Below are 13,284 nucleotides of genomic sequence, written 5' to 3'. Positions count from 1 at the left end.
GGAAGACATGACCTTAATCTCCCACACAGGGGGTGTAGATTTCAAATGGAGTCACCCATTCAGGGAACCCCATTTGAAATTCACACTCCCTGTGTGGAAGATTAAGATCATGGTTTGGAATGTGGATTTCAACTAGAATAGCTTAATTGGTGGGCATCTTAAGTGAATAGATATGTGACCCGGCAGCACAAACGAGCCGTAAATTCCCTAAATTGTATTCTTAGTTACGGTGTAAAATGTGTACGAAGGTCGTATTCATCGGTCACTTAAGCTGGCGCGACATCTGTCTTATTTTGATAGTCACAACACCAATCAATAATCCTATTATTGAAGTGGATAATAAGCTTCTACCTTAGATGGCTATAGAACTTTTAATAGCTCTGGTCTTTGTTTGCTTTTGCTAAATCCTTTTCAAGTGGTGGGTTACCAGGCATTGTATTTTGTATAGGTATGCATAACCAACAATTAACAATGAGAGAACCTTCTTAAACCTCGTTGACTTGGGGATGATTTGAAATGACCGCCAATTATGACTGTTTGATATTTATTGCCAGCAATGTGGAAAAAGAGACACACGTAGAAATGAAAAAAAGCTATAATTTTGTTGAAGGAGCAAAGTTTAACAAACCATAACCCCGCTTCTGGATATCGCTTGAAGTCAAATGATATACCATTTTTAAGTTTATGATGTTTATTTTTAAACACGAAATAAAACAAAATTGACCGGGGAGGAATTTAGGGCTCATTCGCCATGGACGATCACATATTAGCAGTGTGTGAACTGACATTTTGACATTTGCTTTAAAAAGTTACCTTTTTCAGTCTTAGTTTAGCAGTGATGCATTGGTTGTTGGGCAGGAAAAAACCTATGTACTTGTGGCCCCTGAACATGTTTAAAACAAAACTGCATAAAGGTTACATAGCAGGTTTTGCTTTAAGCATGTTCAGGGGCCAATGACGCATAGGAGGTTTTTCCTGCCCAACGACGATTAAGTGAATTACGACGTGTGATGGTGTCCCAAGCTATGTCGCTGCTAAATCAAGACTGAAAACTTTTAAAGCAAATAAATAGACATTAATATATTGAAATGAATGAATATATACATATGCATCAAAAGCTTTGAACATGTTCAACACTTTTGTTTTCTACAAAATAAATAGGTCTAGTTAGTAACACACTTTGTATTATATTGTTTCTAGAATTAAAATTAAAATTATCGTCATGAATTCCGCATGCCGAGGTGTACCAGTTGAAATCCATTACCCCTTATGGAAGACATGACCTTAATCTCTTACAAAAGGGGTGGAGATACTAAATGGTGTCGTCCATTCACGTAACCCCATTTGAAATTTACACTCCCTGTGTGGAAGGTTAAGGTCATGTCGGTCACAGGGGTGTATGGATTTTAACTGAAATAGCCTATTACTAAATAAGCTGTTGCCATAGTACCTTATAACGCTGAGTAGGCTAGTGGGTTTTATGCACTGCATAAAAGTTAACAACACTGCCCTCTATAGAAATGGACAGTTTGTATTTATCAGGTGTTTGGCAGTATGAGGAAACTACAACGATATAAACTGCTAATAACAAATCCTGCATTTTGTTTGAACCACTGTCTTTACAAATACATCAGAGGCAGTTTCAAGGTATTTGAGGTACATCTCCCTTCACTATGATCGGTTGCCTTTTCAAACTAAATGTTTTCCTTAACGGTTTGGTATACTGTCATTGTTAGTGCATTATTGTCCCAATTCTTGACAATGCAGGGCTACAAATTCGGTAAGAATCATAAAAAAATAGATTCTCGCAACGATTTCCACTAGATGAGTTTGTGCGACCTTTTTGATTCACATAAAGTTCGACATAATTGCACCCATGCAATGGAAAAACATTACACCAAAATCCAAGATGATTAGTAAAGAAAAACTCTAGCTACCTTGGCACAAACACTTAACTAACCAAAGCACAGATTCATGGTGAAAAACCACCTATTTTCAGTTGATTCTTAGGTCCGTTCAATTGCTTTGAGGTGCCGATATCCGTTGGGTAGACCTGCGCCTTTGATTTAAAAGCATTTATTCTAATAATTAAATAAAATAACTAAATATCAATTACTTTTTGCTGCAACTCAACTCGTCGCATTTTCAAGTTGAAATGTATTTAACTTTATTGCGATACCGCAATGCAGTATTTTGCAGTGTGGCAATGCGACACAGTGCAAAGCTATAAAGCGTAGTATGAACGGACCTTTAGGGACGACATTTTTGACATCAAAAGCACCCTTAATCTCTATTTCTGTTCATAAATATTTTTATATACCTTCCACCCTCTGTTTTAATTTATCTATCTATTCTATATACTTAAAATATTGTTTTGTTATTTCCTAAATACTTGCAGTAATAAGCAGTAATTTTACAGGGTCACAACTTAGAGTCTCCCAGGTATAAAGTACAACAGTATAAAGTTTGACTGCATTTTGCACACATTTTGCCACTGTGCATTCTTCATTGTAAAGTCCAGAAGAACGCAGTATGCTTTTTACATGTATTGGTGGCAAAACGCACACAGAGCGTTGGAACTATATACTAGCCATGACAAAAATTAAAATGTAACCAGTCGGCTCACACCAATTCCAACCATCTGATACATCTCTGTCAACACACACACCACAAATTCCAGTTCTGCTTCAAGTAAACCTCACTGATCTTTGTGACTGATATCTATGATGTACTGGATCATTGAGTTGCTCATATGTGACATGATCAAGGGAAATGAGTCGCATGTCGCTAATATTGATTTTGAGATATTGGCAAAGAAAGTGTTCAAATGCTTTTGTTTTATATTGTTTTCAGCGATTGATAAATCGATGTAACTTCACAATAAAATGTGGTATCAACAATGTTGAAACTGAAAACCCCATGTTGATTCAACATGGGGTTTTCAGTTTCTGAGAGCTCTAAATGTCCTCTTTAGAAACATGTGTAAAACTCATTTTCGACCAGGGCCGACATGTGACTCATTCCCCTTGATCATGTCACATATGTGTTTTTATATTTTTCTATAGAGGACACTTTCAGAAACTGAAAACCCTATGTTGATACGATTTTTCTTTACAAAGTTACGTCAATTTATCAACTGTTGAAAACAATATAAAACAAAAGAATTTTAACGCTTTCTTTGCCAATATCTCAAAAATCAGTATTAGCGATATATCTGACTCATTTCCCTTGATCGTGTCATATACAGACTCCATTGGATGTTAAATAGCTTTGACTTCTCAGGCTGACCTCACATAACTTTGAGCCTTTACTTGTTATTAGTCGACTAATCGGTGCCATATCAGTGCGACTACAATGACTATGATTACTATTTGGAGTCAAAATCTAAATATAAACAAGGGAACTTCAAAAATACACAAATAAAATAAGGTATGGCCAAACAACCACTGGTGCAAGCAAGATATCATATAAACACCCAAAAGACTTTTCAAGCACTTCTGCTCACAAATAACAAAAAAAAGTCCATTTCAAAAACACATTGATATGGATGTAAAACAATAAGCAGTGTAAATTTACCCACACTGGGCTATTCGAATTGAAATACATAACCCCTACCCACACAGGGAGTGTGAATTTCAAATGGAGTTACCTAAATGGGTGACTCCATTTGAAATCTATACCCCCTGTGTGGGAGATTAAGGGTCATGTCTGCCATAGGTGTATGGACGTCAACTGGAATAGCCCATGTTATGTTCATCGTTACGCTTTTTGAGGACACAATAAATAGACGACCATCACTACTACTAATAGTCGCGACTACGACTTTAGTCAGCTTCCTCGTGCACCCCCAGGTGAATCCTACAAATTTGTTCCTATCAACCACAAACCAGTGCATGACAAAGTACCTCCAATCACACCATGATCTCCAATGACTATCAGTCCATTTTCAAGTTCACATAGATATAGCGGATGAATTTCAGCGACGCAAAGAACGACACAGTACCGAGCATTAGGAAGAAGACGTAACACGCCAGCATGGTGTAGCCGAAGAATTCCATGGTTTGTAACGCCCCCGACATACTTGAGCGCTTGTAGTAATAGAAAATGGCGTAGAGAAATACAAAGAAACCGGTGGATCTGTGGGGATAAAAAGAAATAAGTTACAAGAAAAGCACTGTAAAAATATGTTTGGTGTAATTGGTTTTGTAAATTAAAAAAAAAGTTACATGTTAGGTAAACCTTATACCAACATGGTTCTTTCTTTTAGAAAATTACATAATTTAGCAGGGGCATTATTTTTAGGTTTACTGAATGGTAACGGTCGAAAAAAGTTGGGCTAATAACAGCCAGTGTTTTAATTTGGTACCACTGTTATTGAGGATGTAGGACAAACAGTATTTGATATATGTGTACATCCATATCAAAAGGATGCACTTGTCGGCTGCTACATGTATCTCATTTCTCATAATAGCCAGGAGAAAATTACCAGACTCATCGCAAGTGGAGGTCACTTCAAATGATCCCCAAGTCACATGGTTTAGGAATGTTCTCTGTATTCCTAAACCATGTGACATGGGGATGATTTGAAGTGACCTCCACTTGAGATGAGTCTGGTATTTATTCCTAACTATTATGTGAAATGAGATACATGTAGTAAGCCGACAAGTGCATCGTTTTGATATGGATGTACACATATGTGATGTGATCAAGCAAAAATCAGTCTGAAGTCGGACATATTCAATTTTCAATTTCTTTAAGTATAGGATTGTAAACAGCATTTTGCAGAAAAATGTTCGACAGGCAACTTTTTCTTTGTGGCCTTATGCCTGAAAATGTATGTGTTGAGTGTTGACCCACTGTTATGGATTATTAATATCAATTATTTAAGAAATACAGGGTAATGCATTATCCTTTACACGAAAATAATGTGTCCGAGGCAGTGAAAACGTAAATAATGGGTGAGGCGCAGCCGAACCCATTATTTAAACGTTTTTACTGCCGAGGACACATTATTTGTGTAAAGGATAATGTTGCACCCTTTATTTCTATTCTATTACCACAAAATAGTGTGATTTAAAGAGAAAATATCAAATTCTTTGCCCAAATATTTCAAGTTGTTTACCTCAAGGTGGAGCGCATACGCGTAGCCAAAGCGTATGCACATTCCAATAACACAACCTAACATGCCATTCTCCCCTATAAGCAGGTATGCACATACAATAACACACCCCTGACATTCCATTCTCCCCTACATAAGCAGGTGTGCTGTGCGCTGTGATGATAGAAGAACATAAAGTTTGTTGCCCTTGACACTTTATCGCTAATTAATGGTCTGTCACGTGACGCGTTTCAACAAATCACAGTGCGCGATTTTGAATAATGGGTCGTGGGGTAATAGAATATGTAATATAAAGCTTCCATCAATACCACTCATTTTTAGTACTGAATGACGTTTAAATCAAACTGTTCAGTATTTTTACAAAACTGTTCAATAAATCTTGATACCCGCACGCTCATCACAAAACCCAGAAGGCACGCATCACACAAACGCAGAATTCATGTACAGCGTTCACAAACAGTGATTGAGACTAATTTTGGAACCACACGACCCCCTCTGATGTGCAGCAAGTCATGTTGTTAGGCGAAGCACACAAGCAGCATAGAATTGCAGCTAAAATATGGCGATTTCATCAGGCATAATCTGAGTTAATCAGGATCAGTATCTTAATTTTGACGGTGAAATAACAGGGAACATGGCTACTCGTTTCACTGGTACTGCAGTAGTTAGAACAACATTTTCACGGTAAGCTTTAACCACTCAACTGTCTGCGTGGAGCGTGTGTGTGCATTCAATCAACACAATGTCAATGCCAGCCTAGCCTTGACTAGGCCTAGCCTACATGTATGCCTAGGCCTATAAAAAGCCTTGCATTTCTAATGTTTTCATTTATGAGTTTCAGTCAGCTTCATATTATATAATAATAATAATAATAATATTGGATGGCTTTATTTCGGGTTGTATGAGAATATCCTGCACTTGCTGTACCGGCTCGTTGAATATCATTCATAGCGCGTGCAGTATATTCTCATATAACCCTCAATGCCATTCAATATTTGATAAATATTGCATTCCTGTGACAATACTTTATGTGTCATACAAACTAGCCAACTTACCCTGCACTGAATATAGACCTCCACCACCAACGATAATCCTCATTTGAAAGTTGGAAGTATGTTAACGCGATGGATATACATGCTGTGACGCTTAGTAAAATACCATAGACGACAAATAAGATACCGTAGAGTGTGTACTGCTCACGACCCCACAAGGTAGCAAAGATATAGTAGAGTTCTACTGAAATTGCACTGCGGAAACAAATAATAAATGGAAATTTGTTTGAGTGGATCATCAATGTTTGTGTTAGTTAGCATATGTGCTTACTATCAAGCGCTTTTAAAACATGCAAATATGAAGAGCCCCATCCACAAAAGTGTAAAGGGTTTTGAACAAATCATCTATACATATAGTTATATACGAACAAGTAAACCTGCAAATGTGTGTCTCAACCCCATTAGCTCAGTGGTTCAAGTTTGTCAGTGGTCATATTCACACTTAAGTATAATATTGCTATGATCCTCTTCAGAAAATAGGAAGACTGTCCATTATGTTTACCAGTAACTTAACTGGCGATACGTTACAAGTTCAACCTTCGCACCTTAGACACACATGTTATTCATAACATGCATGTGGGGGATGTGCATTGTCTGTTAGACTCATCACAAGTAAATAATTCAAAATATAAAATAACAAGTTATGAACAAAATATGAGACCTGTTCTCACAAAATGAGTGGGAAGCTGCCAGAGAAGAAATGAATAGAAAACGAAAGTCTTCTTAAAAATATTGACTTTTGAACATCAAGTGAAGTTAGAATCCTATCATTTTAAAGCTTATGATTCAGAGATTGTGAATCTTGCCATAACTCAAAAATAAAGATCATCAACTTCCCTCTCATTTTGTGGAAACCGGCCTCATAAAAACTGTCTTAAATGTGTGTAATGGTAAAAATATAACCACTACATGAATGATGAATTGTTCCTTCTTACAGCCCTGTAACGATCCATATTTCATCTCATGATATTTCAACCATAACCATTACCGTATTCGTTCCAATAACCGCCCATGCCCCAATAAGCGCCCACCCAGCGACTTTGCAACAAACACAATATGAAATTATTAACCGCCCATCCAATGTTGTCAAAATACTTCCAGTAAGCTTACCTGTCGAGTGAGTTTACATGCATGCATGTGGGAAATTGAGCATCAAAAGTATCCAAAATGTGCACCAAAATTAAATTATGACGCTATTTCATAGTGGGCAGATGTATAGATATTAAAAATACTTCACAATAACCACCTGCAAATGCCTTTAAAAGGCCAAATTTCAGGTAATTCTTTCTCAAATTCGTATTTTTTACCGGCGGTCGCCATCTTACAGTTAGTGCGCCCTCAATTATATTTTGTCAATAATAATATATAGACACATTTTATGAGGGCGCACTAACTGTGAGTAACTAAATACTTTCAGACGGTGATAGATGACTATTAAAACAATGTAAAAAATAAGCACCCATCCAAAATGACTTTGTTAATGAATACGGCAGGCTGAGTTCACATAGAAGTGTACTGTATACGGTATTCGCTATAAGATATACGCTCATTCGAATAGGCCGAGTTCACATAGTATACCTCTATGTGAACTTGGCCTGATCGAATCAGCATATATCGTACAGCAAATACCGTATACAGTATATGTCTATGTGAACTCAGCCTTCTAGACAGTTAATCTTAGTATACTATTACAAGTTGGATGTCTTGCTTGCTTAGAAAAACTAGAATTACGCGGTTCGTAATTAAAGTGGCCCCCACACAAAGGTGTGTGAATACAAATAAAATGCAATATGTTAATAAGCTCATTAATATTCATAGCCAAAAATAAAGCAACATATTCCATCTGATGCAAATCAGTGCTCATTGGTCTATGGGAAAAACAATACCAATCATTATTTCCAGGACTAACTTACCTGAAAGGTAGAAAACCTCCAATAATGCAGTGCATGAAGCCTGATCTATACCATGGTACCACAGGGATCTCTCGTGCAATATTTTTGGTCCGGCACGGCGCGTCAAAAGTCTCTGCCATGTTTTTACCCAGAATGCCACCGATAACTGTCAGAGGATAGCCAACTGGAAACAAAAAGAGGTGATAATGTGGTTATCTCTTGCATCACTTATTTTTAGTCTTAAGAATTACTCATTAACCGAATAGGCACTAGAGACCGAGTTGTAAGAATTATTTTGATTGGTCACAAAGAGATGTATGTATATCATGTATTGAGCCAATCAGAGATATGGTAAGAATAGTCAGTAGGGTTGAAGAGAATTAAGCTTAAATTTCTGAAAGCTCTATTATGATTGGTTAATCAGATGAATATATGTGACATGATCTGGTCCATGGGGGCCAAAGGCGGCAAATTCGAAACTAAGATAAAGGTAAAAATATGGAGTAAAAAACAATAAAATACCTTAAAGAAAATAGAGATCAAAAAACTTCATAACTTTAGAACCAAGTATGCTAGACATTTGGTGTTTTCAGTAAATGATAGCATGTTGTATGTGCAATGTAATAATTACAGTAACTCAATTTTCAAAAATACCTCCTTTGGCCCTCATGGACCAGATCGTGTCACGTATTATGTAATAAACCAGTGGCTCTGTTATAAATAGTTTGATTTGATACCAATAGAGTACCGAAGTGTGACGTCATAAAATTTTCTTTTTTGCATTTCAGCATTTTCATGACCATATTTCGGTAGAACATGATGAAAAACATCCACAGTCCAAATTTGATATAAAATTGGATCGGTTGAGCCCATATTTATTGGTCGAGCTATGAGTTTTAAAATATTGGACGAGACGTAGTCGAGTCCAATATTTTACAACTCATAGCGAGACCAATAAATATTGGGCGTAAAGCATCCAATTTGATCATTATTATGTGTTGGATCCAATATTTTCACACACTTGGATCCGTCAAAACATAATAATGGTGGGAATCGGATCATGAGGGCCCGAGATATGGCCCCATGAATACCTAATTAGCCCCATTGAGTTCAGTGTAAATTGGCCTGGTTCATAACTGTTTGGAACCAGGCCAATTTACACTGATTTCAATGGGGCTAATTAGGTATTCATGCGCCATATCTCGGCCCTCATGATCCGATTCCCACCAAATTTGACTGTGGATGTTTTTCATCATGCTCCAATCGATAAATGGTATTCAAACGCTGAAATGCAAAAAAAGTTTTCTGTGACGTCATCACTTCGGTACTCTATAATGAATAATACAACAAAACATTACAGCATATGACAAGAGCTAATGACCTTATGATTTACTTATTCTCCCGAAATCATAATGGACATCAATCAGTTTGACACCATGAATTCCATACATTTATTTGCTCTTTTAAGTACTTTTTGAGCCTGAGGCATTAGAAAAGTGATCAACACCACCCAACCACTCGACAAAGACAAAAACGTCACAAACTTGCACCAGTATACCAAACAATTTTTTTTCACATGATATTGCTGATCAAGACCATAACATCACATGAACATGACCATTAAGATCAGCTACATCAGGTTGAAAAAGACACAATAATTTTCCTATAGTATTAGGGGTTCAGTTTATATATAATATAATTAGGTGGTGGGATCATGTATTTTCCATTTCTTCCCTGAATACTTACTTAGCAACCAAATCATGAGTAGCAGCAAGATGGTGGTAAATGGTAAAGCTTGTGTGGAATCATAGGCCCAAGCCACTGTGTTCACAATACTCCAGATCATGAAGAATGGAACTGGAATAACAAGAAAACACTTACATTGATGGTATATGATATAAACATATTTGTATGGCATCAAAAACATATCATACAAGGCTATAATATTTAAAAGTAGTTGACCAGAAAGGTTTACAGCAACATGAAGCTCCTCTTTGAGAAGACAACACCTTCCAACAGTTGACAAACTTTTCACAATTTTAGCTTAAAACATAGTTGCAATGCACAATGTGCATTTATTTAAGCCAGGGTTCGTTTTTTGACGGCAAAGTGGCAAAAACTGGAAACATCCTGTTTTTGCCAGGTTTAAACTGGCAAAAAATCAAATAGTCAGTTAAATATTAAAAAGTAACACAGAAAGCTCATAAATAGTAACACATTAACTTTTAATGAATCTTTCAACATATTTTTTGTCTCATCAAGTCCTTCAATTGAAAATGTTTTCAAGTTGATATGGCACATTTCAGTTAAGTGCACTAGTGTGCAATGAAAACCCATGCCTCTAATTTCTTAATATATATTACTTAAAATGGCAAAAGATGTCCTTTTTACACTCAGGCAATTATTTGTGTTACTTAATAATTAGTTTTGAGATGAAATATTAAAAGTGAAATATTTATCACTTTTTTATTTTTTGCCGGCGATCCCTGATATATGCGTTCATGCACTTTGCATATCCCTTCAGATCTGTAACCCCTCACCGTTTACATTCTTGAGCCATTTATTATTATTTGGGGGGGGGGGGTGTCAAACCATGCTCATATTGAATGAGACAAAACCAATGTACACTAAGTCCTAAAGTGTTGCAACAAAATATTAGTGGCAGGTTGTGAAGAAACCTCAACACAGTGAGCAATCAACTAAACCAACCAATCAGAACAATGTTTTTATGAAACAGATTGTTAAGGTTAGCAACTATTTTAAACTGTTGCGATTTGGTAGTTCATAGCATCTTGCGAATGGTAGTGAGCTTTGGCAAACATTGCATTGATTTCATAGTGTGCCTATAGAAGAATTTAAATATCAGAGATATACTTGTAGGTCTTGCGGTTCTTGAGTTATGTCGTCAAGAGGGCTAAAACAACATCACCTCTGTAAAACGTGTATAACTTGTTCCCAATAAATCAATCATGTTTTCAAAGTATATGATTTGTAAAATGAACTTTTGCAAAACATCAAGGTGTTATTTTTCAATAATATATTGATTTAGATCATGAAAACTGATCATTTTGGCTGCCTTGACAAACAATACTTAGTCAACCCTTTATGGTCACATTGCCAATGTGGTATTGTTAGGACAACAACAACATGGTGTCAAAGAGGCTACATTAGCCATAAGGGTCAGGATTCAACCCAACAGCAATATGTTGCTTAAAATTAGCATATACGATACAGAGTAGGGTGAACAACGAAAATTGTGAAAAAATAAAACCTTATCTGCGGAATATGCTACAGCAGGGGTTAAAAGGGTAATCACTGGTACCTTTAAATAAATAACATTCTGCTCTCTATACATGCACGGCTGAGGTCGAGGATCAAAGTCTTACCTGCAAAGAGACATGATGTCAACACTATGTTCCACACCCAGTTATCTCCTGAAAGTTTCCTGTAGAAATTACTGGACACATAACCAGAAATACCTGCAAAATGAAAACAGAATGAAATTTATTACGAGCTCTTACTGAAATTCCTGATACAGGATAGTGGCAGGCCACAGTCATGATTCCTCCCATTCAGCAAGACTAGTGTGAACAGTGTCTCCTTGCTAGCTCAGCTTATGAGCCTAGGTGAGTCCTCAATAAAGTTGTTATCTTAATACCCTGCCCTACCCTCTCTGAGGTGTACACAAGTGGACGGTGGTCACTGGACTTTCAACATGGTCATTAGGAAGGGGCAAGCAGAGGAATTGTGCAATCAGAGGGTTTGGTCTCTAGTCACTTACACCCACATCATACTAGGCAATCGCAAGAAACGTAGCAATAGGTTACCAACAACTTTTATAATATTCAATATATTAAAAAAATTCACACTTGAAAACCCTTTAAGATGTGTACTAATATGCCGGTATCATACTAAGAATTTGCAACAAGAGTAGCAGTTTTTTTCAGTGGAATATGCCAAATAAAACAAAGCTATGCACATGCACATTGTGATTGCTTAGTACGATACAGGCTTATGGATAAAAACGCCACCACCTTTCAAGGGCCTACGACGCAGCCATCAAAAAAGTTCCTTGGCGACTCTCCCGTAACTCCAACTGTGTCACAGGTCAACTTCTCAGAGTCAGCCCATTTGGCCTGATGAAATAGCAAGTCCAAATGAACAGTTTAAAATATTTAATTTACTTTATATATTTATCAGAGTTCTCTTTGATAAACTCAAACCCTAAGAGTGATTACAACTTACATGATGTGAGGGCATAAATAAGTATAGCAGCAGTATTCATGGAGCCATGGTGATGCACATTGAACATTCCTAACATTGCCATTACAAGGATAGATGTAGCTAGCGTCAGGAATTGACTTCCAACACCTAGAAAAGAAAGCAAATATAAGAGGTTACTTACACAACTGAAACGTACACAGACATCTGCTCTCCAAAGCAGACTGGAAAATAATGCTCCAAATTGGGATATTCCAGTTGATATCCATATATCCTCTATGGAAGGTGTGACCTTCATCTCCCACACAGGGGGAGTAAATTGCAATGGAGTCACCCATTCAAGTAACACTCTTTGAAGAGTGGAATTCATAATAATAATATTTATTTGAATTACTTGCAAAAGACAAAAGTAACAGAATAACCGTACATTTACACACACTTTACATTTCTTAAACATGACAAAAGTACGTAATGGAATCATCATCATTATAATGAAGGGAGAGACCTTTGTTATGGACCTGCACTACTTATTCTCACATTTTTCTGGTAATTTTTACAAATGTTTACCTATACGTACACTCCAGGAGTGAATAGACTATCTTACAATAGGTCACACCCCTACAAGGTAGGCATGTTCGTAAAATTTTGAAATTTAATAAATTCATCTAAAATTGCTTTCATTAAAAAGAGAATCATTTAACTTAAAAAATGAGGGGTCAATCATGTATGTAGGCCTACAATTGGCAATGTTATGAGGAAAACTAGCTCGCCTGAATGTCCCAAATTTTGTGTCCCAGCATTATCAATGGCTTCCTATGTCTTAACATGTGTGTATGTATTTTAGGGCTAAATTTTTGAGCACGAAGGGCCATTTTACAAAAATGCGCTAATGTTTCATGAAATGTGGCTTTCACTACTTCATAGTATTTAAATAAGTTAATAGTATTCCATAAATGCAGTTTTACTCAAATTTATGCAGGTTGGAGTTTTGAGGGTCAAA

At 36.6% G+C, this 13,284-nt stretch overlaps 1 protein-coding gene across 1 annotated transcript in view; it reads right to left on the bottom strand.

Annotated features, from left to right (window-relative positions):
- Positions 1-731: 731 nt before the first annotated feature.
- Positions 732-13,284, bottom strand: part of LOC140162975 (transmembrane 9 superfamily member 1-like) — a 31,032-nt gene continuing 18,479 nt past the window's right edge. Inside the window, exons 9-14 of the mRNA XM_072186299.1 lie at positions 12,309-12,434; positions 11,450-11,542; positions 9,810-9,920; positions 8,085-8,247; positions 6,175-6,366; positions 732-4,137 (exon numbers count right to left, since the gene is read on the bottom strand). Coding sequence (XP_072042400.1) covers positions 3,936-4,137; positions 6,175-6,366; positions 8,085-8,247; positions 9,810-9,920; positions 11,450-11,542; positions 12,309-12,434 — 887 coding nt within the window. The 3' untranslated portion in view covers positions 732-3,935. The remainder of the gene's footprint in view (positions 4,138-6,174; positions 6,367-8,084; positions 8,248-9,809; positions 9,921-11,449; positions 11,543-12,308; positions 12,435-13,284) is intronic.

This window comes from Amphiura filiformis, chromosome 10 (genome assembly GCF_039555335.1).
Source record: "Amphiura filiformis chromosome 10, Afil_fr2py, whole genome shotgun sequence".
Lineage (NCBI taxonomy): Eukaryota > Metazoa > Echinodermata > Ophiuroidea > Amphilepidida > Amphiuridae > Amphiura > Amphiura filiformis.
The sequence above is the reverse complement of the archived record's forward strand: the minus strand, read 5'-3'. Positions and strand labels throughout refer to the sequence as shown.